The sequence below is a fragment of the Ylistrum balloti genome, unplaced genomic scaffold (genome assembly GCF_031769215.1).
Source record: "Ylistrum balloti isolate Yb309-2 unplaced genomic scaffold, AGI_CSIRO_Ybal_v1 Utg369696, whole genome shotgun sequence".
Lineage (NCBI taxonomy): Eukaryota > Metazoa > Mollusca > Bivalvia > Pectinida > Pectinidae > Ylistrum > Ylistrum balloti.
This window is the reverse complement of record NW_026781929.1, coordinates 269,996-296,502: the sequence shown is the minus strand read 5'-3', so window position 1 is coordinate 296,502 and position 26,507 is coordinate 269,996. Positions and strand designations below refer to the sequence as shown.

General features: G+C 36.2%; 2 protein-coding genes across 2 annotated transcripts in view; one reads left to right on the top strand and one right to left on the bottom strand.

Annotated features, from left to right (window-relative positions):
* Positions 1-21,366, top strand: part of LOC132565136 (regulating synaptic membrane exocytosis protein 2-like) — a 106,888-nt gene extending 85,522 nt beyond the window's left edge. Inside the window, exons 13-24 of the mRNA XM_060229747.1 lie at positions 1,350-1,515; positions 2,188-2,295; positions 2,565-2,685; positions 11,528-11,777; positions 12,341-12,411; positions 13,069-13,308; positions 14,375-14,504; positions 16,909-17,138; positions 17,510-17,654; positions 18,252-18,475; positions 19,345-19,484; positions 21,136-21,366. Of these exons, the coding sequence (XP_060085730.1) occupies positions 1,350-1,515; positions 2,188-2,295; positions 2,565-2,685; positions 11,528-11,777; positions 12,341-12,411; positions 13,069-13,308; positions 14,375-14,504; positions 16,909-17,138; positions 17,510-17,654; positions 18,252-18,475; positions 19,345-19,484; positions 21,136-21,366 (2,056 nt within the window). The remainder of the gene's footprint in view (positions 1-1,349; positions 1,516-2,187; positions 2,296-2,564; positions 2,686-11,527; positions 11,778-12,340; positions 12,412-13,068; positions 13,309-14,374; positions 14,505-16,908; positions 17,139-17,509; positions 17,655-18,251; positions 18,476-19,344; positions 19,485-21,135) is intronic.
* Positions 21,367-22,975: 1,609 nt separating this feature from the next.
* Positions 22,976-26,373, bottom strand: LOC132565146 (adhesive plaque matrix protein-like). The gene is made up of 2 exons (XM_060229758.1): positions 26,306-26,373; positions 22,976-24,107 (listed from the first exon to the last, which is right to left on the bottom strand). The coding sequence occupies exons 1-2, from the start codon at positions 26,371-26,373 to the stop codon at positions 22,976-22,978; spliced, it is 1,200 nt and encodes a 399-aa protein (XP_060085741.1).
* Between the last annotated feature and the right edge of the window lie 134 nt (positions 26,374-26,507).

The following is a 26,507-nucleotide window of genomic DNA, read 5'->3' as shown; positions in this document are numbered from 1 at the left end:
TTGCATTCAAATTAAAAACTTCTTTGTTAAGTTAGTGTAGAGTAGCTCTGGAAAAATAATGATGATTATTGCACAATTATCTAAAAATATGAAGCTGTGTTATCTGATTATTTTATATGTAGCAGAATTAAATTATTAAAAGAGAGCCAACACTTCTGACTTATCAAATAGCGACTGTTCCTGGATGAATACTGTGTGGTGTTCAGTAGAGATCCTCATAATGGGATGAACATTATATTCTACTATAAAGGATCCTTGTGGTGGCTGATTTCTGCCATTTCGTTGTTTTGTGTTGTTGCCCTGACAGAACGATAATTATCGTCTTTTTGCCCCGCTAATTATCGTCTTTACGCTGCGACAAAACGATGATTAACGCCTTTTCACCCCTCTAATTATCGTCTTTTCGTCATGACAAAACGATTATTATCGTCTTTTCGCCTTGCTAATTATGTCTTTTATTCGTGACAAAACGATGATTAACGCCTTTTCGGCCCAACAAAAATCTATTATCGTCTTTTCACCCTGCTTATTATTGTGTTTTCGCTACTACAATGCGATAATTATTGTCTTTTCTCCTTGCTAATTGTCATCTTTTCAGCCTGCAAATTATCGTCTTTTTGCTGCGAAAAGACAATAATTATCGTTGTATCGCGGCGAAAAGACAATAATTAGTGGGGCAAAAAGATGATAATTATCGTTTTGTTGCTGCAGAAAAAATGATAATAAGCGGGGCGGGCAACTTCAAGTTTTCGTTATTTCTCATTTAGTTTTGTCGTCTTTTCATTATGTTGCTGCGAAAAGACGAAATTTAGCATGGGCGAAAAGACAATAATTATTGTTCTGTCAGGGCAACAAAACAAAATGGCAGAAATCAGCCACCATTGTCTGTCCCATTATCTGTCATTTGTCCTTTGTCATCTGTCATTGATCAGGGGTCTACTTTTACCTTTAATCCAGGCCATAACTGTTGCTGTTTAGAGCTGAGTAAGAGAAAATGCATGTTGTGGAAATTGGTTAGAAATTTACTGAATGTGCTTGCTTTAATGCTAATAGTATAAATGTTCAAAGATTTGTGATATTAACATGGATTTTATTTTTGATGATCATTGAAAACCAAGTGAAGGATTGCCAGGCCCATTGGGTCTCTTGTTTATTTGGTCTGGAAAAGCATGTTTTGACTGCCAGACAGTCATCGTCAGGACTTCCAAATGGTTGAATCATGTAATATAAATTGACTAACCTTAATTATAGTATATGGATGAAATGTTAAAAAAAGGTACATGGAAATTCAATATTGCAATAGTTACCCAACATGTTTCTTTATTCCCTGTCATATTTGTATCTTTCAGTGACAAAAGCAAGCGACGTACCAAGACACTTTCAAACACTAATGACCCTACATGGAATCAGACTTTCATGTTTTATCCTGTTCAAGAGTCCGACTTCCGATCACGTGTCCTTGAGATTACTGTTTGGGACTACGACAGAATAGGAGCTAGTGAATTCCTAGGAGAGGTAACTCTAAACTTTTTACTGTTTATTTATAAAAGAATTCAAAATCAAGCTTATTTTGTTTACAAATTCCATAACATATATATTTTCAGGTTACATTATTTCCTTTTGTCCCTCATCATGCATTTGTGTCATTATTTACATTTTTGATTTCTTCTCAATAAAATCCTTTGATCAGATCAAATGCTCTAATGGCTTAGGGTACATTATAAAAATTGTACTCATGGACCCTCTGGAGAGGGGAATCACTTAACTAGTTTATACAGGTATAGGCAAGGCAAACTTTCAAGCATTATTTGTTAATATCATTGCATGACAGTAATGTAAATATACAGTTATTTGAACCTGACTGACCCACTGGGACTGATTAGTGGAGCTAGAAAAGATTAAGATCAAATGGAATAAGATTTCAAAAATTTTCTTCTCAAGACACAGAAATGATAGAATCAAATATTTTATAGATGGAAGGATCAGAAGTTATTTGTCAAAGTTGAAATTCAGTGCTTTAATGTTGGCACTTGAGCCCCTTGGATAATGACTATACCAGTATATTCATACATGTAATATATAGTTGCAAAAGTATCAAAAATCCTTCAGTTGTTTATAACATAGAACTGATATTTATATGTAACCCTGCCATGTGAATTTCTTCTATTCAATATTTTTTCTTTATAGGTTCTGATTGATATACATTCTTCTAATTTAAATGATGATCCTCTCTGGTATCAACTGGGCCATCACGACGAAACTAGCATTCCGTTACCACAATCTTCTCCTCGAACTGTAAGTACAGATACGGGATCTGAAACATAATTTGTTCAGGTCTGTTAACAAGTGAATAAACATCATATGAAATTTGTATATTCTATAAGTATACTTAATCAGTAAAATAAAATTTGCTATTAGTGCAGCAAGGCTTTATTTCAATACAACAAATAATTAACACGTAAGAGAAAAGAAAATTTTGTTAGTTTGGACTTTATCTTTTTATCATGCAATGGTGGATACTGTCTTGTCTCTTGTTCAGTGTTAAAAACATTTTCATGTTGCAGAAGTATAGCCAGGATCCTCACGACCTGAGGAAAGCTCTGTCTCCCCCAGTTAGCTTACGTGGCCTAAGTGACAGTGACATGTCGGAACTCGACTTTGATGACAGCGTAGGAGTTATCCCAGGTAGGAGTCATCAAGGTAGAAACATTATCAGATGCCAACTATATAAAGTAAAACCTGAACAGAAAGGAGGAGATAACTCTCTATTGTTGTATTGTACTAAAGCCACACCAGTGAATAGCACCTTTCACTACATATCTAGAATTAGAAACACGAGAGTCAAATGATAAATTAAATACATCATAAAGCTGTTTTGTCCTTCGAGGACTTATCATTGATGGTAGTGAAAAACTAAACTGTTGAAATGTAGGAGACATCAGAGGATATTTAAAATTGATCAAAACAAATGTTAAAAAGCAGAAGGGAAGGTACACTAACTCCAAACTTCAATACATTTCATAACTTTCAGTGTTGAATAATTAAGAAAAATCTACAGACCAAACTGATAATGATCTGCAGTCTGCTGGGATGAAGGGCTACCAAGTTTGTTCATATTACTGACTTTCATTTACTTTCAAACGTCACATAGTTTTAATATGGAAAAATCTTTAAGTGACATCTTTTCAATAACTGAAATATCCAGGCTGCTGATTTTGGGGCTGTATTATGCTGGAATAAAGGGCTATCAAATGAATGACCTTGACCCACTTTCAAGGTCACATGGGAAAATGTCTTCAAATCTTTAAACAACTCCTTCTCATTAACCAAAGAGCCAAGGGTTCTGATATTGGAATGGCTACCAAGTGTGTACACATTATTTACCTTGAGTCACTTTCAAGGTCAAAGAAGTTGGATATGTCAAAATTTTGAACAACTCAATAACCAAGAGGCCCAGAAGCTGATATTTGTCATATGGCCCATGGGTCTGTGGTTAAGTAATGGCCTTTGTTAAACTGATAAAACAATAACATGTTTCACATATCATCGCAGAATGTTATCTCCATTGACACCTAGTGGTTTACTCCAGTTTCTTCCACCATTTCACAGCTTGGACTGTCTGTAAATGACCTCTAGGTGTTGATCAGACATAAAAGATCACTTTTCTTCTTTCCTGTTGCCAAAAAAAAAACTCTTTCAAAAAATGACTGACTTATCATGCACTGTCTTCCACATAACTTTTTTTTTAAAAGGTTGTATCAGTGTTTATGGATATTTACGTATTAAGCTTACATTACAAAACATGCCAATGATTTTGTAGTGCCTGGGTTGGTGTACAGGTCATTTTCCTCATATGAATGAACTTGAACTATTTTCAAGGTCACAGGGGTCAAACAGGTAAAAAAATAAGACCCAGAGCATTGATATTAGGCCAGTGTATTTCAGGGAGGGAATGCTTAATTGTTTCCTCATAAAATGATGTACTGCTGTGATGTTTGACCAAAACTAAGACATAATTCATTATTTTTTAATGTTAGGCAAAATCATTATTCTTAATATTCTTATTATTAGTTTTGTGATTTTAACAAAGAATGACTGATATTAAGCAAAATATTAAGAATGATATGTGAAAATGAACTATTCCCTGATGTTATTATTCTGTAATCTGTATTGAAAATATTAGTGAAGCAACATATTGACTTTTTGCTTTTAAATTACTTTCTAAACTCTAACCTTTCAAAAATTCATCAACAAAACAAAAGTTGATATGTACTGGAATTTTATTACCTCATATCCTTAAGTAATCGTACCTGTTTCAAGGTCTCAGAAGTAAACTAGCATAAAATTTCAATTCTCCTCATTAGTTGCTCAAGATCTAGTCTACTAATATAAAGGTAGTAGTTACCTTGGACTGACAACTTCAAAGTTTAAAGTTTCTTTTACCTTTTTCAAGGTCACAGGGGTCAACTAGGTTAAGATATTTCATTATTTCCTTTCCAAGTTCCAGAAGATCCAGATTTCTGATATTAGGCTGACAGGTACCTGGGATTTGGGGTTTCAAAATTTTCTCATATAAGTGTCCTTGACCTCTTTTCAAGGTTGCATGTGTAAAATAGGTTAAAACAATAAAGAATCTTCTTTTCCAGTAAAATATAGTGAAAATCTTTAAAACAAATGTCTTCTTAAAGTTTTGGAAGACCCAAGGTACTGATAGTTTGAAAGGAAGTGAGATGGAGTGTTGTAAAATTTCCTCTTAAAATGGCTTTGACTTATTTTTAAGAAAACAAATATCAAATACACATGTTTGACATTTAAGAATCTCCTCAGATTCTGTGATGAGGGGATTTAATTATTATTGGGTGAAGGGAAACAAATTTTACAAATTGTAAATCTATAAATGGTCTTGGCCCCTTTGGGACAGAAGGTGTGAGCCAAATAGGGGAAATAGAGCAAATTCTTTAAAATCCTACTCCTCTTGCAAGAAGGATTTGGATTTTGGTAAAATTTTGTCTGAAGCATTCTTGGATGAATGCAGAATCAATATTGTATTAATAGTGAGTCGCTACCTTCTAGTGTAGGAGAGCAAGTATAGCAAATACTTCAAATTTCTGCTTCTTCTGTAGGAATACTTACATATTATATTCCAATTTGCTTTGAAGCACTCTTTGGTAAAGGGGAATAAATGGCAGATCTCCACCCCCTTGGGTGGCAGGGAAGAGGTCTTACAGGAGAAATAGGGCAAATTCTTTAGAATAATGCCTCTTATGTAGGAATGTCTGGATTGTGTCTTGATTTGGTCTGAGACATGCTTGGGATCAATTTTGTATGAATGGTAGGTTTCAGCCCTCTTGGGTAGGAAGGATGGGGCCCAATAGTGAAAATGAGAAGTTATTTGTTATGTTGGAATGATTCAATTTTGTCCAGTTTTAATCTGATGCATCCTTTGGTGAAGTCAACTTAGTTTTCTACAAATAGTGAATCTCACCTCTTTGGCTAGAAGCAGTGGGCCCTAAAAGGGGAAATATAAAAGTGTTTTAAATCCTTTTCCTTAAATTTAAATAAATCAATTTCAGCAAACTAAACCAGGTAAGCGATGCAGGCCCTTTGGGCCTTTTGTTTGCTTTGGGCTTTTTGTTTGCTTTTGGAATCAATAAATTTTGCCCAAATTTGTTCTAAAGGACCTTGGTTAAAGGGGAATCAATTTTGTATTAATGGTGGGTTTTGGCCACTAGTATTAGGAGAGACAGGGCCCAATAGTGGTAAGAGAGCAAATTCTTTAAAATCCAACTATTTCTGTAGGAATGGTTGGATTTTATCCTGGCATACTTGAGGGAAATGTACTAATATTGTAAAAAACAAGGGGGTCTCAGCCCCTGAGGCAGGAGAAGCTGGGCCCAAAAGAAGAATCTTTCAAATGCTTTTTATTTAGTTCAGATGAAGCAGCCTCACTCACTAAACTAGATGAGCGAAAAAGACCCAGCTTCTTGTTAACATACATGACACCTTGCACAAGGATTGTAAACAAATTAAGGATTATTTTAGCATTCTGTTTCTTTACACCAGTGTAAGTGATACAGGATCTCTGGGCCTATTTTAATAATTTTATGGTCTTCAAAATTTTATTTGATAGCTAATTCTATTGTATTTTGCAGAAAATAAGCCCTTTAAACAATGTATAGCTTTCATGCTAATGCCCATTTGGGCTATTGACAGCGATGATCAGGGAAAGTTTAGCACAAGAAATTGTACAATTACATGTCTCTTCATTATTCAATTTCTTTGCAGAATTCAAAAGGTCAAGGCTGCAGAATAATGACTTTATATATGCTGTATTAGATATGCCATAGAGTAACTTTCTGCCATTTGAGCAAAAAATAAAAGGCGGCATAAAGTTAGATGTAGAAGCTGAAATGTTTTTTTGTGTATTTTTGTGCCAATTTAAGTCTGGGCAATAAAGAAACCGTTATCTATGTCATCTAAGTCATGGGTAATTGTCTCCCCTTATAAGGAGATCATGAAAGTAGCTGTTAAGGTTTTACACAGGAAGATAAAGAGTGAAGGATAGGTGTTGATATCCATGTACCACTACAAACTTTGAATTATAAATCTTAATCTTGGTTAAAAAAGGTTCCTGACTAGTGTTCATTTGATTAATGAAGCACTTGTCAAGAAAAGTTTCTTTGTCAATGTAAAAGTTCATGGAAAAAGTTTAATGCATAAATATTCATGTATAGCTCACTTGGTCTGTAGGACTAGTGAGCTTATGCCATACTGCAGCATCCATCATTCATGGTATGTCCATTGTTTTGTCTGTCAACATTTTTCATAAGAATCACAAAAGTCGTAAACGACTAGACAAATTTTGATCAAATTTGGTCAGAAGCATGCTTGAGGAAAGACAAATTTTGTATACATCCTGGCCTCCAGGGGCCTTAGAGGGAGGGCCCAAAAGGGGGAATTTCAAAATTCTATGCCTTCAGTAGGAATGATTGGATTTTGTACAGATTTGGTCTGAAGCATTCTTTGGTGTAGTGAAATCACTTTTGTATTTATGGTGTGTATTAGTTCTCCTGGGGCAGGAGGGGTTGGGACCGATAGGGGCAATGGAGGAAATTCTTTAGAATTGTTCTTCTGTAGAAATATCAGGATTCTGTTCAAACTTGGTCTGAAGTGTACTTAGATGAAGGGGAATAATTAATTTTATATAAAGAGTGGGTCTCAGCACTCTGGGGTAGGAGCTGCAGGACTGAATATTGGAAATTCTTTAAAATCCTTTTTCTGTGGGAATTCCTTGATTCTGTCCGTTGAAACATACTTTATTATAATATAAATTAATTTATTTTTCAACAATTGTGAAACAAGTTATTTCAATTGATACTAATTGCTCTTGTTGGCCCGGATGTAAGCCCTGAGGGATCTTATTGTGGGAGGAAAATGGAGTACCGGGGGGAAAACCCACATGGTTGGGTAGGTGACCTTTTACCTTTTCATGGCTGTTCTGGGAACAGAAACCCTGGAGGGCTAGGTGAAAAGGCAAATGCATTATCACCGAACCACCCCACCACTTTGTTGAAGACAAAAAACCCTATTTTGTATCAACCATATGTCTGCCATCAGAGATGTGTGAGCCCTGTTCTGTACAAGTATAATAAAAGTTGATCTAAAGCAATTTTTTTGAATGGTGACTGTGACTTCAGTCTGACCATATGGCTGGGACTCATTATTTCAGAAATTGTTTGTCAAATTTGAAATTTTTTGTTAAATGACTAAATAGCTGAATTATCCAAATGAGTGATGCAGGCCCCTGGGACCTCTTGTTGTTTCTGGAATATCAGATGCCAGATTATCACTGTTGTTTACTTAAGAATGTACTTCCTCCTTGTTAGGATTGTCATCAGCATACATTCGAGGAGATAGGATGAGTGTTAGCTCCTTTGGGAGCTCTTTTAGTCCCCCTCCTGGCAGTGAGGAACTGTCTGATGCCAGTGACAGAAGGGCATTGTCAGTGAAAGGCAGAAACTCACCACAGGTAGATTTCAGTCATCAAAGTTCCCCGCACAGTGATCCAGTCACTAGGAATGAATGGAACATTGATAATCAGGACAGTACAAAAACAGTAAGGGGCTCTGTACAGGGAAATCCTAGAGGCAGAAGATCAACAGAGAAAAAATCAGATAATAGAGGGTGGAAATCCACACAGGAACATGTTAGATGCAAGGGTTCCCCACAAGCTGACCTGGGCAGTATAGGGCCGGTGTCCCCAATAAGGGACCAAGACACCAATGAACAGACCTCACCAAAACGAGATGTAGACATGAATGGCCACATCACATCTGTGACAGATCGAAGTGTTAGAGGACAAGGCTCCCCACAGGGAGACCCAGACTTTATAGATTCTGAGTCAGGTACTTCAAATTGATATGTCAAGAGCTAATGTGCTGCCATGTGCTTTAATCCTACCACAATGTGCTCAATATTTATTATTCCGACATCAGTGGTCCATTAACCCTACAGCCATGTGTTCTCTGTCAGATGTCATTGGTCCTTAAACCCTGCTGTGATGTGTTCTGTGTTGATATCAACGGTTCTTTAACCCTGCCACATTGTGTTCTATGTCAGATATCAGTGGTCCTTTAAAATTGCAACAATGTGTTCTCTGTTAGATATCAATGGTCCTTTAACCTTGCCACATTGTGCTCTATGTCAGATATCAATGGTCCTTTAACCCTGCCACATTGTGTTCTATGTCAGATATCAATGGTCCTTTAACCCTGCCACAATGTGATCTATGTCAGATACCAGTGGTCCTTTAACCCTGCCACATTGTGTTCTAATTCAGATATCAATGGTCCTTTAACCCTGCCACAATGTGATCTATGTCAGATATCAGTGGTCCTTTATCCCTGCAGCCATGTGTTCTCTGTCAGATGTCATTGGTTCTTTAACCCTGCCATGATGTTCTCTATGTCAGATATCAGTGGTCCTTAAACCCTGCTGTGATGTATTCTGTGTTGATATCAATGGTTCTTTAACCCTGCTGCGATGTTTTCTCTGTCAGATGTCATTGGTCCTTTAAACCTGCCACATTCTGTTCTATGCCAGATATCAGTGGCCCTTTATCCCTGCAACCATGTGTTCTCTGTCAGATGTCATTAGTCCTTTAAAACTGCCACATTGTGTTCTATGTCAGATATCAATGGTTCTTAAACCTTACCACAGTGTATTTTGTGTCAGATGTCATTGGTCCTTTAACCCTGCCACAATGTGATCTATGTCAGATATCAGTGATCCTAAATCCTGCCACATTGTGCTCTTTGTCAGTTATCAATGGCCTTTAACCATGCCACATTGTGTTCTATGTCAGATATCAATGGTCCTTAAACCCTGCCACAATGTGTTCTATGTCAGATATCAATGGTCCTTTAACCCTGCCACAATGTGTTCTATGTCAGATATCAATGGTCCTTAAACCCTGCCACATTGTGCTCTTTGTCAGATGTCATTGGTCCTTTAACCCTGCCACATTGTGCTCTTTGTCTGTTATCAATGGTCCTTAAACCCTGCCACAATGTGCTCTTTGTCAGTTATCAATGGTTCTTTAACCTTGCCACATTGTGTTCTGTGTTGATATCAATGGTCCTTTAACCCTGCCACAATGTGTTCTATGTCAGATATCAGTGATCCTAAATCCTGCCACATTGTGCTCTTTGTCAGTTATCAATCGTCCTTTAACTTTGTAACAATGTGCTGCCACATGTCAGGTATTGGTGGTGCTGTTACCCTGCCACAGTTTGCTCTTGTTAAATTGTTGGTTGGCTGTTTGCTACTGATATTATCATAATGTATGATTTCATAAAAGTTTCTGTGATTGAAAGTAATATACCATTAAAAAACCTGAGAATTACTAGGCACTAAGTCAAGCATGACATACAGTCATACATAAACACCACATTAAGATGAAGGATTTCAGATGACTTGTCGAGAATCGTCATTTAAGTCTGAATGATAGGTCAGGGTCATAATCAGAGGTCACAATACAGGACTTGATTCAGGATGTTTATATCATAAGAATAGCTGAATGTTGAAATTTCAACAGGTCAGAGTTCAACAGATGTTCAATACATCTTGTCATGTTAGTTTTTATCAGAAATCAATTTTATGACACTGATTCAGTTTGGCTATATGCTCACATTTTTGTTGTAAGATTCATTAGGAGAGATGTCTGGAAGGCATGGCTTACAAGATTGGACTTATGTTTGACTATTCAGCTTCTCACGACTAGCTTTTTCGGTATTGTTTGTCATGTGTTCCTTTTTCCTCGCTGCTGATATATGGGCCCTGTGATATTGTCATGCTGCTGATCCCTGTTTCATAAATAACTGTGTCTGATGTTAATTGTAACGTAGAATTCTAATATCAAAAGATGGCTATTTGTTACCAGTAAGACTTCTAGTCTTTAGTTATCTTATATATAGTCAAAGCCCTTAAAAATGAAAATATGAAAAATTTCATATTGTGTCAAACTTATTATTTTTCATCTTGTTAATTTTAGAATTTACCTGTAATCACCATTGTCATTTTAATAAATTACCTAGATTAAACCATGTTATTCATAGAAGGTGTCTGTAATTTATTTTTCACCATTACCCTTGATCTAAAGCAAATCTTTTTAAAAAAAATATTATACAGTTGGAATCATTAGGGACATTGTCAATTTCAAGAAATGTGTACATTATATTGTCAATATGAAAAAAGAAACTTGTGCAAAATTGGATACCAGTTTATTGGAGGGAATATTTATGTGTTGATAACTTTGTGTTAGCAATTTGTTATAGCCATGTTTCGGGAAGATTTCAAAATGCTACACAGTAAAAAATTAACACATAGGTTCTGAATGGGCATACAAAAATGGCCCAGAGACAATATAAATTAACTGTTTGAATGTGTAGATATTTTGGGTGGCCTAATCTAATTGTTATTGTATGTTATTTGTGACTGTGTATTACAAAATGAAAAAAAATAACAAAGGTAGATAACTGAAATTATCAGATGACTTAGTAATCCATTTCCTATTGAACATATACTATGTGAATATGGCTCACTTGATGCTATGGGCATTCTGTAACATTAATCATTTATCAACATTTTCTTGAACAACTCCACAGAACCTAATGTCATAATAACTGTGGGGCTTACCTTTTGTGGTTTTTCAACAAAAAAATACTCAAATAATTTTTTATCTTAAATTGACACTTGATGTCATGGATAAATAGAGCACAAAAAATCGAGCAATTTTACCAGTTTGAGGATATTATGAATTCTCTGATGAAGAGTACCCACAAAATCAATGAAAATAAGTCGTCAAGGAAAATTAAAGATTATACACTACGTAAACGATATTTTTGTAAACTGTCCCAAGTAGATTGTTACTGTGATAGACATATACAATCCCTGTTTGAGCAAGAGTGTTAGATCGTTTACATTGAGTAGGTTCACTCCACACATACTGAAATGTATAATGATGCAGATCACCGCAATGCTGACTGTCTTTTTCTAGACTGTGTAAGAGATGACCGAAACGAGCGCCGCCGGTTAGCCAACAAGAACAATGAGATGTTATCAGTTCCAAGAGATCAAGTGTCCTCAACTCATCAAAGTTCAAGGTCACCACATCCTCCAGAAAAAGGTCACTCAAGCAGAACAAGGTCAAGGTCGCCTTCCTCCTACCACCGTGTGCCTGAATCAGTGTCTCGGTCTCTCTCACCTCCAGAATTAAGGTATGATATTTTGGTTTGCTTGAGCAAATTTGTAGGTTAGTATTAAGGAAGTCCCAATCGTTTTAATGATCCTAAACTATTGTCCTTTAATCTTCTTTTCTATTAATGCATGTATCATGTGTATTATTCCTAGATGATGTCAGCTTTATTTTCTGCTCACATGGTGTCACATCATAGGGTAATGAATGCATGGATAATGTAATGTTTTAATCATAAGCATAAAATTTTATATATACACATTGTGTGTCTTTATTTGTAGCATTTCAGTAATAATTACCATAACTTTGTGCTACTACGGGGGCCTTGTCGGCCGGTCCTAAGAAGGTTTGCCTGACCTTTACAGGGCTCTCGATCTGCCGGATTTGGGGCCGAATATTTTCCCAATTTAGGCCCCAGTCCCAAAATGGGGTGTGAGAGCCCTGCTTTAGGACTTCCAAACTTGTTATGCACTGATTCTTGATTTGTTTTCTGCTTTACTATACAATGAACTCATTGAAACAATAATGTCCTAATGTCCATTATATTAAAAGTAGTTAATTCAAGTCATATTATTCATTTAACAGTAAATCATCACCAAAGCGAAGAAAACTGCCAGCAATTCCACTCGAAGCTCAAATGGCCAGTCGTGATAAAGGTAACTACAAAAACTTGAAGACTTTGTGTTGTAACTTAACTGTCCACATTATCTGGACACCCGGTTATACACTATATCAGTATCATACTACCTAAGTCTGTCATCACAGCTTGAGACCCAGATGTATCTACATACTACTTAATCCTTATGCCAACATATGTGTACATACTACCAAAGTTCTTCACCCCCTTAGAACATTTTATGGTGTGATACCTTGTGAATAAGATGAGGAGACTAATGTGATCTTTTGATGTATATCAACTGAATCTTGAGGCTGCATAATGATATGTTGTACTGACTTAGAAGTTGGATGTTATTCCTTTATAATCTTAAAAGAAGTGTATTGATCTGTGATTGGTCACTCGTCACTTTTACCTTCAGTTTTTTGGGGCGAAATGTCCAGGAATGTTTAGGATGCAAACTTATAGCTCTAAGATATGTAGACAAATTACGAACCAAATCTCTCTTCGAAGTTTGAGACTGATATATATATATATATACGAAAAATTAGTGCCTATTAACAAGTTCAAAAACTGTAATCTGAGACTTCTTTTATTTGTTATGAAAGCAAACTTCCTTTCATATTGATTGATAAGTCATTCATTAGATGTCTAATGTTCTTACCAATAATGAGACCACTGTTCTTTGTCCCAAAAGCGACTCAGGATCTGGAAAAACGGGCCCAGAAACTGACAATGAAGATGAAAATGTCCTCTAGTGGTGCCAATGTATCTGACAGTGAGAGTTATCGCAGTAGACGTGATTATCACCGTGGTGACTTCCGGGAAAGATCACGAGATAGAGGAATGTCAGGTGACCGAGGAGAAATGATGTACGAACGAGGTGGCCATGATTTCGAACGAGTTCATCATCATCGTAGATCTAGAAGAAATCCTGGTAAAAAACTAAGACTCCGAACTCTGTATTGGTGACTTTTGCCTGCTTCTAACAATCTAATCAGTTTTATACGTAAAAAAAGCTACATAATATGAACTACCAAGTAAATATGTTGTTTATAAGATGTTATGAAATATGGATTTCTATTTGACTTAAATGTTTAACTGTTTTGCAATCTTCATTGTATGGTCTGTATATTAACTGCTTCCTTGAATCACTGAACCTGTTTTGTGGCTGTTTTTATGATTTTTATTCTTCTCAATAACCAATGCTTTGATATCTGTTGGAATATTCCAAGAAAGCCTGACAAACCTTACGAAAAGAAATATGATATATTCTGATTCACTAGTCTCCACTTCCAACGAGTTTGCAGTAATGTCAGAATATGGATAAATAAAAGAACTGTTACTGTGCAGTAGGCAATATTCTCAATCCAGGGATCAACTTCAGTTAATGATATCACAACTAAATAATCATATTACATGACATTATCTCCTACCTTTACTGGATAATTCTGTAAAGAATGATATGTAAATCCCAATCTCTGTTTGAAAGAAACACACTGACACCTTCTGATGAGTTTCCTGACATGATTTTTTGTTGTCTCCTCCCCACAATGTCTGTTGTTTTAACAATCTGATTTAGTGAATAAGTACTTTTACCATTCAGAGATAGATTTGACAAATTTTGGGTATGTATATTAGTAATCGATGTAAAAAACAATTTAGATAGAGTAACATTTTAAGACTTTGCAAATGCCTCAACCGACATCCTGACAAGAATCTGTCGACTGTTTGACTTAAATGTGGGCTGGGCTTCTTCGTCATCAATAGCAGAAAGGATCGTTTAATTGGATAAGAACATGTGAGGAATCGTTTCGAATAAAATTGTGCAGTTCTTGGTTTTTTTTTAGTTTTGTTGATATTGTGAGGATTATGTCACTTTAAAATTCAAATTATTTTCGAATGGGATTAGGATTGGTCTGGTAAACCAAAACTCCTAATCTAATCTCCAGTATATGCATAAACACAAGCGTAAAATTCTGCAATTCTTTTCGTGTATTCAGAGTTTAATCCAGACCTGGTTGATGATATGGGAAGCGACGCCTCTGAAACCAGCGATATGTCTGAAGTTTCCAAAGTGAGCACACTTAGTGTGAGGTCTACACAATCAGATCATCCGCGACGCACATTCAGGTATGTCTATTTCAAAACTCTTAAAATACACAGATTTAACACTTAAAAGGGAATAATTTATAAGAGGGTGTTTAGGTCACCTGATTGTCTCAAGGTGACCTATTGTAATCCCCTTTTGCCTGGTGTCGTGCAGTGTGCGTTATTAGGGCCCCGCATCACGATGCGGGTGCCCTATAGTAATCACCTTGTCCGTCTGTCCGTCTGTCTGTCTAGGCGTTTCCCTGTCCGTCGATCCATATATCTGTCCATCTGTCCATTTTCATTGGATTTTGATGAAAGTTGCTTTCAACTTTGTCCATATATTTCATTTTTCATAAGGGGTACTTCCTGGGTCTAGTTCATCCTTAACTTTTAACATTTTTGACTTCTGGAAAACTCCTGATCCGATTTCAGTGAAATTTTACAGAAACCTTCCATAGCTTCCAGGGCAAATGGCACTAAATTACATGGTCTCATCCCAAAGAATTTTCAACCTTATCTTGTTCAAAGGAAGTGTTCAACCCTATCTTACCCCAAAAAAATATTCAACCTTATCTCAGACCATAGGCAGAGCTCAACCTTACCTAACCACAGTGGAATTGTACAACATTATCTCAGACCATAGGCAGAGCTCAACCTTACCTAACCACAGTGGAATTGTACAACATTATCTCAGACCATAGGCAGAGCTCAACCTTACCTAACCACAGTGGAATTGTACAACATTATCTCAGACCATAGGCAGAGCTCAACCTTACCTAACCACAGTGGAATTGTACAACATTATCTCAGACCATAGGCAGAGCTCAACCTTACCTAACCACAGTGGAATTGTACAACATTATCTCAGACCATAGGCAGAGCTCAACCTTACCTAACCACAGTGGAATTGTACAACATTATCTCAGACCATAGGCAGAGCTCAACCTTACCTAACCACAGTGGAATTGTACAACATTATCTCAGACCATAGGCAGAGCTCAACCTTACCTAACCACAGTGGAATTGTACAACCTTATCTCAGACCATAGGCAGAGCTCAACCTTACCTAACCACAGTGGAATTGTACAACATTATCTCAGACCATAGGCAGAGCTCAACCTTACCTAACCACAGTGGAATTGTACAACATTATCTCAGACCATAGGCAGAGCTCAACCTTACCTAACCACAGTGGAATTGTACAACATTATCTCAGACCATAGGCAGAGCTCAACCTTACCTAACCACAGTGGAATTGTACAACATTATCTCAGACCATAGGCAGAGCTCAACCTTACCTAACCACAGTGGAATTGTACAACATTATCTCAGACCATAGGCATAGCCAATCCTACCTAACCACAGTGGAATTGTACAACCTTCTCAGACCATAGGCAGAGCTCAACCTTACCTAACCACAGTGGAATTGTACAACATTATCTCAGACCATAGGCAGAGCTCAACCTTACCTAACCACAGTGGAATTGTACAACATTATCTCAGACCATAGGCAGAGTAACCTTACCTAACCACAGTGGAATTGTAAACCTTATCTCAGACCATAGGCAGAGCTTTACCTAACCACAGTGGAATTGTACAACATTATCTCAGACCATAGGCAGAGCTCAACCTTACCTAACCACAGTGGAATTGTACAACATTAAATATATGCAGAGCTTTTTATTATTAACCACAGTGGAATTGTACAACATTATCTCAGACCATAGGCAGAGCTCAACCTTACCTAACCACAGTGGAATTGTACAACATTATCTCAGACCATAGGCAGAGCTCAATCCTACCTAACCACAGTGGAATTGTACAACCTTATCTCAGACCATAGGCAGAGCTCAACCTTACCTAACCACAGTGGAATTGTACAACATTATCTCAGACCATAGGCAGAGCTCAACCTTACCTAACCACAGTGGAATTGTACAACCTTATCTCAGACCATAGGCAGTGTGAGCTCAACCTTACCTAACCACAGTGGAATTGTACAACATTATCTCAGACCATACAATTGCAGCATAATAAACAGTGGAATTGTACAACATTATCTCTTCACCATAGGCAGAGCTAAACCTTACCTAACCACAGTGGAATTGTACAACATTATCTCAGAACCATAGGCAGAGCTCAACCTCTCTTAACCACAGTGGAATTGGAAGGATCAACTAATCTCTTACCTAACCACAGTGGATTAGATAAACCTTATCTCATCCAAAAGGATCTCTTTATCTTTATTTTGCTCCAAAAGTTATATAGTTGGTAAATGACTCAATAAATGATGTTCTTGATGTGAAGTTATGACAAGGATATTTTCTCAATCTTTAGGTGGGAAGATATATTGCACCAATAAAAATGTTAAAAATCTTTTCCAGGGTAAGAGGATAATTATTTTGTGTCATTCTTATTTTCTGTGTGGTTTCTGTGTTAACAGTGAATTTTCACAAAGAATGGGGATTCGGACTACCATTCCACGCCGACAGGTGACACCTAGTTCTAGCAGTGATAGCCGTGATAGCTACGAGAAGAATGATGGTAGTATGTCTGATTCTGCTCTCAGTGCCAGTGTGACAGAGGGTCGCAAACGGAGACCTAGTCTCGGCCACAAAATGGCAACCTTCGTAGGCCTTCCATGGAAAAGTAATAGTGCCTCACAGTTAGCAGGTCAGTTAGTACTGAAATAGACGATAGACAAGTCAGCTGTAACTGTTTTAGTTTCCGTACACTATATTGAAACCTGTATTTAAATGATACTAGCTTTCCATAATAAAGCTATTTAGAAAAATATGAAACTTGAATTATGAAATATGTATTCAAAATTGAGATGGAAGTGTGATTTGTAATACATTAAATATATGTTTTTATTATTAGATGATTTAGTTGTGAAATTTTAGTTTTACCTTTCACACTCATGGCAATTTAAGCACACTAGGTTGTCAGCAGTTGGACTGTTTAATTAGGGATCTGTAGGGTTTTTTAATAGTGTTGATTGTGTCTTATACAATATCGTGATGTACTTCACTTATGGGACACAGAGGCGGGTAAGAAAAAGAACTCTTTCCAAAGAAGTGTAGAAGTCGGGCATGGCCTGGAACCAAAATATGGTAGAATGGTGAAACAGGCGAGTAAAGATTCCACAGATGGGAGTATCGGCAGTATCAGTAGTGATTCCGGCAGTGTGTGAGTATCAGCAGGTCAAGGTCATGTGAACAATGTCAAAAGGTCAACTCCTAGAATTACAATTGCAGCATAATAAACATGGTTATGGATCAACGAATCTCTTCAGCAATTAGATAGATAAACCTGGTCAAGGATCAACAAATCTCTTCAGCAATTAGATAAACCTGGTCACGGATCAACGAATCTCTTTAGCATTTAGATAAACTTGGTCAAGGATCAACTAATCTCTTCAGCAATTAGATAAACCTGGTCACGGATCAACAAATCTCTTTAGCCTCACTGTTGTCTTTTTCTTCAAAAAAAACTTTTTTATTGTGGCATATTGTCTGCTGTCTGACTTCATGGAAAAACCTTTGTTACTATATTTGGGTCCAAACTGGAATAGTTGGATTTTTATATCCACCAGGAATCAACCATTATGACATCACAGGAAGTTGATTTTGATTCTTTAATATTCAAATAGTTGACCTTGACCTATATTCTAGATATCTTGGGTTATACGAGTACATACAGGCACTATGGGCCTCTTGTTACGTAACGACTTACAGTAAGGAACTGTACAGAAATGATTCAGCTACATCATAGGCTGTTTTACAGGGTCTGGCTGCCCCCAGGTGGTAATCCTGCCCTCGGTCCTGAGGGTCAGTTTGGAGAATTCATCGAGGGCTTGGGTCCTGCACAGCTGGTGGGCCGTCAAGTTCTGGGCTCACCATGTCTTGGTGAAATCCAACTTGGACTTTATGATAGGAAAGGTCACTTGGAGGTTGAGGTCATTCGTGCACGACAATTAATGGCAAAATCAGGAGCTAAAATCCTACCAGGTAGGTAAAAACGTTGACCCAGTTCCATCTTATCGTAGAAATATGTCTTTCATTTGTTGTAGTCCAAATGCTGTACTGAATATTTCATTTAGTGGAACTAAGGATGATTATATGAAATAATCTGTTATAATGAATTAAACATTATAGGGTATATCACAGGAAGTAGTGTTAGATACAGATACATCATGTGAAGGTTGACATAATGGATAGTTGAACGTTTCATTCTTACATGTGAATAGTTAAATGTGACTTTAGGATATTTCCTACAGCTTTTTAATCTGTTGTCAAGATTATAGTGTAATTGCTAATGTCATCAAACTGAACAGGACTTGAATAAATTTTCCCAGCTCCAGCAAGGACCCTATAAATTATGTCAATGTTATGTCCCAGCTCAAGTAAAGGCCTTAAGATAATGTCAGTGTTATGTCCCAGCTTCAACAAGGACCCTATAAATTATGTCAATGTTATGCCCCAGCCTCAGCAAGGACCTTATAATTATGTCAATGTTATGTCCCAGCTCCAGAAAGGACCTTATAATTATGTCAATGTTATGTCCAAGCTCAAGTAAAGACCTTAAGATAATGTCAGTGTTAGGTCCCAGCAACAGCATGAACCCTATGATAATATCAGTACTTTGTCCAGACTCTCGGAAGAAGTCTATGATAATGTCAGCATTATTTCCATGCTCCACAAAATACACTTAAATAATGTATGCATTATGTCCCAGGTCCAAAGATAATGTCCAAGCTCCAGAAAATACCCATAGATAATGTCAATATTTTATCCCATTTTCACAAACTATCTAAAGACAACATCAGGAGCATGTCTCAGGTCCAGATTATATCATTGTTGATATTTTTGTGTCCCAGCTCCATATGTCAAGGTATACCTGATAGATGGTAAAACATGTGTTGAAAAACAAAAGACTGTGGTGGCAAGACGGACTCTAGACCCTCTGTACCAACAACAACTTGTCTTTATGGAGCAGTACGGGGGCAAAATACTCCAGGTAAGGCTTTATGGAACAATATCTTCAAACATATCTATTTTCCAACCTTCTTGAATTCTTGTAAAAATAAAACACCATACATCAAAAGAGCTCTTAATTGGACCTAGCACAGATTTGAATCTAGGTTACAAGCTCTGATTATTAATTACAAATGCTTATTAAAGACATCTATAAAATTTCAATAAAAATAAATAGATTTTTTTTATCCCACTATCATCAGATGTTGGGCTATTTAAATTGTCCTATATCCATGGTTTGTTGTCTGGCTCAAAACAATTTATATTGCTATTTCTTTAGAAGAACTGGATGGATCTTTCTCAGATTTCATATGAAATATGTTCTTCTCTTTGTTTAAATGAATGACCTTGAACAACTTTCAAGGTCACAGGGGTCAAATATGTCAAGCAAAAGTCCATGAGTGTCCCATTTGATTTTGGGTCTGATCAGAAAACTATAATGGCCGACAGGTGGCCATCTTGGATTTAGATTTTTGAAGTTTGTTATTGCTGTTTCTTGAAAAGCATGTGATGGATCTCTCTTAAATTTCATATGTATATTCTCCTTGGTTAGTAGTTGTGCCCATTCAATTTTGTGTCTTATATGAAAAACAAAATGGTCAGCAGGTGGACATTATGCATTTAGACTTGAAGTTTGTTATTGTGGTTTCTTGAGAACCAGTTGATGGTTCTCTCCTATATTTCATATGTAGGTTCCCCTTTTTCCCTAGTTGTGCCCATTTAATATTGGGTATGATCAGAAAAAGAAAATGGCTTCCTTAAATTTGATATATAGGTTCCTCTTGGTTCCTTAGTTGTGCCCATTTGATTTTTGGACTGATCAGTAACATAAAATGGCAGGCAGGTGGCCATCTTGGAATTAGTCTTTGAAAGTTTATTATCACTATTTCTTGAGAAGTATTGGATGGATAAGTCTAAAACTTCATATGTACGTTCCTCGTTGTCCCTAGTTGTGTCTATTTGATTTTAGGTCTGATCAGAAAAATAAAGTGACTTTCTTAAATTCAATATGTAGTTCCCCTTGGTCCTTGGTTGTGCTCATTTAATTTTTGGGTCTTTGATTTCGCCTAGTTAAAATTGTTATCACTATTTCTTAGGTAGTACTGAATGAATCTCTCAAATCTAATATGTATGTTCTCTTTGATTTCTACTTGTGCCCATTTGAATTTTGGACTGATAAAAAAAAACAAAAAAAAAACAAAATGGCTGTCAGGCAACCATCTTGGATTGGCAGGTAAAGATTATCATTGCTATTTTTGCAAAGGAATGTTCAAATTTCTTATTATTACAAGCAGAAACAAAGAAGAGAGGAGAAAAGAAGGGAAAATAAACAACTTTCAAATAGCAAATAAAGATCAAACATTGGTGGGTGCCAAAATCCCTCTGGTCTAGTTCAGATGTTACATTCCGCAACATCCAAACTTGTATGAAGGCTCAACATATCTTTGTCAATCAGGTTATGATTTTTATGAAGTTTGTAATACTGACGGGAAAAATTATCTAGATATGCAACTGTTTTTACAATGTAGGAACTCTTATGCATTATATTTGCAGTAAAATGTTACAAGGTGATGCTTATTACTGTTACTATTATTGTTTACTGATGAACCATCACCCTAATTATTGTTTAACAGGTAACAGTATGGGGTGATTACGGACGAATGGACAGAAAAGTGTTCATGGGAGTAGCACAGATTCTATTGGACCATCTGGATCTAACAAACATTGTGATTGGTTGGTACAAATTATTTACAAGTAACTCATTGGTGGGTCATCACTCGTCCACTTCCACACTTGGTCATTCCCGCAAAGGCTCAACTACATCGCTGGATAGTGGCTACAATAACAGCAGTCCGAGGACATAGCACATTGTATTAACATAGAGGTGTCAATTAATATTAGGAAAACAATTTATAGATATGGAATTCCATAACAAACATTTGATGCATACATAGAGAACAATGACCACTCCGTGGATGGTTAGTGACATAGTTAGGAAACATATTCCTTGAAATGAAACAAAGAAAATACAGTATTTCATACTTGTGAGAAACATTTGTAGTGTCCATTTTCATACTGTCATACAATTCATTATGTCATGCATTAACATAGATTGTGAACATTTAAGCTTTAAATTCTTATTAGTAGGATGGCCTTGGTTTAAGCTACTATCTCAGACATTTTTGAATACAGAAATTATGAGAATTGTTACTCAATCATTCCAGTCATTGAACTGAAAGACCAGCAGTTGTAACAATTTTGCCTGAAGAGAATTGAACTTGGTATGTTTAGGATGTTCCATGTTTATTGATACCATTTATTATATATCAAAATTAATTGCCTTTTTTTATACCACAGTTAATCTACCGTTGTAATAATTATCATCATTTGTGGAGATCCTTGTTTACCTATAGCTGAGTAACAGGGATTATGATTGGATTAGAATTCCCTTTTAATATCAAATCAAATGGGAGTTAATATGCTGTCTGTTTGTATGTAATTTTCAAACCTCCCTTCTTTGCACACAGATGCAATGCTTGCTAGAAATTTCAAGTTAGATTTTAAGGACTTAATTATTAGAATGTCAAGGTCATCGATTATTAGATTCATTCTAAATGGACAATTTTAAAGAATTTTCAAGGCTCAGCACTTTTGTAATTCTTATTTGGAAGAAGCGTGTTTTTTCGAAGGTTGTGTCTATTGCTTGAAGTCTTTGGTGTGAATGACAATAACAGTGAGATAGATGTGCACAAGGTCAGACTTTGGTGTTACATTTTCAAATAGACAGGGTAAATGTCGAAGAGAACAGTGTTTTTGTTCAAATTTGATAATAAAAAAAAGATAAAACCATGCCTGAATGTAAAATTGAATTGATAAAAGTTTTGAAATACACCTGTGTACATTGTATATATGTTGACCAAGAAAGCAAGAGTAAAGTGTGCTCAAACGCTGTTCTAAGTATCTACCTGCTGCATGGTAGCGTAATGTTTGAACTGTGGAAATAAGAGAATTACTGTCACTTTAATCAAGACCAAGATCGTCAGCATAAGACACATTTTGTCTCAAAAATAACCTTGTTTTTTATAACTGTGATGAGCTCTACACTGCACATACAAATGTGTTAATTTTTCCTCTGATTTCAATATGGAAATGCACTTTTCATTTGCAGTTGCAAATGCATTTATTTTAGTTAATTTTTTGTGATCTATGTAAGAGTAATTAGGTAGTAATACAACAAACATGTTTGATGTGTAATCATATTTCTATATAAATCACAGTCTGATAAGATCATGGAGTCTGATTCTAGGATGTTTACGTATACTTGAATTGTGAAATATTTGAAAATGAAGATGATATGAATTATTCATCATCGTGTTATGATATTTGCATGCTGAATGAAAGCACAAAGTTGCAAGGGCATTCGGATAATCATTTCAAATTTCAGAAAGAAATAAGGATAATATATCTGCATACTTATGTAGGTCTGCTGTATGCCATATAAACAGCTAGAACTATGATGTATGCCATGCACAAGGCTGGAACTTTGATGTACACCATGCACAAGGCTGGAATTTTGATGTACACCTTATACAAGGTTGGAACTTTGATGTACATCTTATACAAGGTTGGAACTTTGATGTATGCCATGTACAAGGTTGGAACTTTGATGTAGGCCTTATACAAGGCTGGAACTTTGATATAGGCCTTATACAAGGCTGGACCTTTGATGTACGCCTTATACAAGGTTGGAACTTTGATGTACACCTTATACAAGGCTAGAACTTTGATGTACGCCTTATACAAGGCTGGACCTTTGATGTACGCCTTATACAAGGCTGGACCTTTGATGTACGCCATGTACAAGGCTGGAACTTTGATGTATGCCATGTACAAGGCTGGAACTTTGATGTACACCTTATACAAAGTTGGAACTTTGATGTACACCTTATACAAGGTTGGAACTTTGATGTATGCCATGTACAAGGTTGGAACTTTGATGTACGCCTTATACAAGGCTAGAACTATGATGTACGCCTTATACAAGGCTGGAACTTTGATGTATGCCATGTACAAGGCTGGAACTTTGATGTACACCTTATACAAGGTTGGAACTTTGATGTACACCTTATACAAGGTTGGAACTTTGATGTACACCTTATACAAGGCTGGACCTTTGATGTACGCCTTATACAAGGTTGGAACTTTGATGTATGCCATGTACAAGGCTGGAACTTTGATATAGGCCTTATACAAGGCTGGAACTTTGATGTACACCTTATACAAGGTTGGAACTTTGATGTACACCTTATACAAGGCTGGAACTTTGATGTACGCCTTATACAAGGTTGGAACTTTGATGTATGACATGTACAAGGCTGGAACTTTGATGTACACCTTATACAAGGCTGGAACTTTGATGTACACCTTATACAAGGCTGGAACTTTGATGTACGCCTTATACAAGGCTGGAACTTTGTTGTACACCTTATACAAGGCTGGAACTTTGTTGTACGCCTTATACAAGACTGGAAGTTTGATGTACGCCTTATACAAGGTTGGAACTTTGTTGTTTATATTGAGAAGACATTGATTCTCAACACCTTCTCTGTTCAAGCACTTATTCAACTTAAAAAAATTCATGGAATATTATGCCAGTAATAAAACAAAGTTTTACAAAACTTTCTTAAAGAGAAGAATTTTTTTCCTATTTCACTTGGGAGAGTTGATAAAAGTCCAGAAATCCATGGATACAAATAAGTTTCTCACTATTATGATAACTGTAAAACTTAACGATTGATTATCTGAAGATCAAGAATCTTCCAAGTTAAATGTTGAACATTGGCTACACATTATGATGAGTTGTTCATATTTATATTTCCTAGAAAGTGTTACAAAAGATATAAATGTATTTCCTGTTTTTGTAACACAAGAGTGAACTATCCATCTTTATATTATTCATGTTACAAATTAGTCTTGCTGCATTGTAAAGTTTGCTTCAACTCCAACAAGGACACTTGTAGAAATGTGTTTGTTTGATACAGGTAGTAGTCCCTTAGAAAATGTTATCCTTGGCATGTTTACCCTTTAAATTAAAAATGGTGCATTCCATAATTCATAAAGCAACCTGTCCATTACTTTGATTAGGTTGAACAGGTAAGACATGTTCTGAATTCATGTATGCAAAAGTCATGGAGTGATACATAATTGTGAATTTTTATTGAAAAAAATATTTGTTGGCAGAAGGAATGTATGATGTTGAGGACTTTGTACCAACTGTTTGTTCATATATATTATCAGCTGGTAGGTTTGTTTATTCCAGTTCGGAATGATAAGTCAGATTCATTATTGTGATATTTTTTATATTAATTCATAAATAGCGGGTATGTCTTTGTTATATTTGTTTTCAAAATTTTATTAAAGAAATATCTTAATTATGCTAATTCTATCAATCGTTTTTTCAGTGATCGCAGTGAAAACATTTCACATTAAAACAGGATGTTTAGCTGAAACATTTGTTCAATCATTCCCATATTTCCTTTCCTGAGAAAAAGGAATTGTCATTTACTAATAACCGGACCTTGGAACGACTTTGTGTTTTGTTTACCTGATGTAGATGTTATTGTTGGTATCTTAAGATGGTTTATTACTGTTAACTTCACTACTTATATACAGCTATAGACTGATATTTGATTAAACACTACAACATTGAGTAATTCTCTCTCCTATTGACTTTTGGGTAACTGACCACTTCCATATAAAGTTAGAGAAGGATTCAGCACAACAGCTCCCACCCCCCACTCCTCCACCCACCTCAAAAGAAAAAAAAAAAAAAACTGGCGCTTGGGTGTGGCTCCACCCCTCTGAACTCAATTTGTGGATTCAAACTTTGGAAATTGATAAGATCCCCAAGCAATAACCATATATTGTATTACTAGGCATCAAGAGAAAAACACAACCATAATGTGAGAATTGGCCGTGGGGTCTGGCCCCCTACCCCAGTTTCTATTAATATCTTTTAAACATTGAGATCCTGACTTCTAAACCATATTTAAAAATGCAGGGGATTAAGAGATATTAGGAATTTACGATATAAGTACTGGCCCTTGGGTGTGGCCCCACCCCTCTGTACTTAATTTCTGGGTTACATCTTTGAAACAGTTTGAACCACCACCCTATAGTTATATATATAATTGCTGGGCTATAAGAGATAAACAAATTTGTGATGTAAGAATTGACTCCCTGTTGTGGCCTACCTCTAAGGACCTAAGTTCTGGGTCATGTTTTTGACATAGTTGAGATACCAATCTGATGACCATATAAACTTTTACTGAGCGTCAATAGACGAAGACCTTTATCATGATATAAGAATTTAATCATTGCTCTTTTTCTATCAAAGAGTTTAAGCGTCTGAGCTGTTATTTGGAAACATTTGAAAACCCAAACCTATAGATATGTCTACCATTGCTGGGCTTCAAGATTCAGTTGAGTGATGCAGGCACTGTGTGCCTCTTGTTACAAATTGCATTGTTCTCTTCTGTGTCTTGGATGTACAAAGAAAAGATAACTTTAGTGATATGTATGAAATTTACAACCTGTTTTTTGGGCTGAATATTTCTGTTTAAAGAAAGGTATGTTGGGTGAAAAATCTAGTTTGACATTCTGACTTCAGTAGATACCAATTAAAGCAGTGTTTCAAATTGGGGACCAATGTTACTGCAGTGGCTTGCTCTTGCAAAGTTGGGCCTATAATAAAAGAATAACCTTGCAGGAGATGGAGGAAGAAAAAAGAAAGAAAATCCTTACTGTATTTCACTACTGTCAGGGGCAGCTTCTTGTGGGGCATAGCTGCAGGTTGGGGTGGTATCTTGCATGTCTCAGAGGGCCACACCAAACATTCTAAAGATCTCTGATCACTTTAGGACATATACTTTTGACATTTAAAATTGAAAATAGACCAGTACTTCTGCTTAAGTCCTCAATGAGCATTTCATAGTGTACCAGTTTC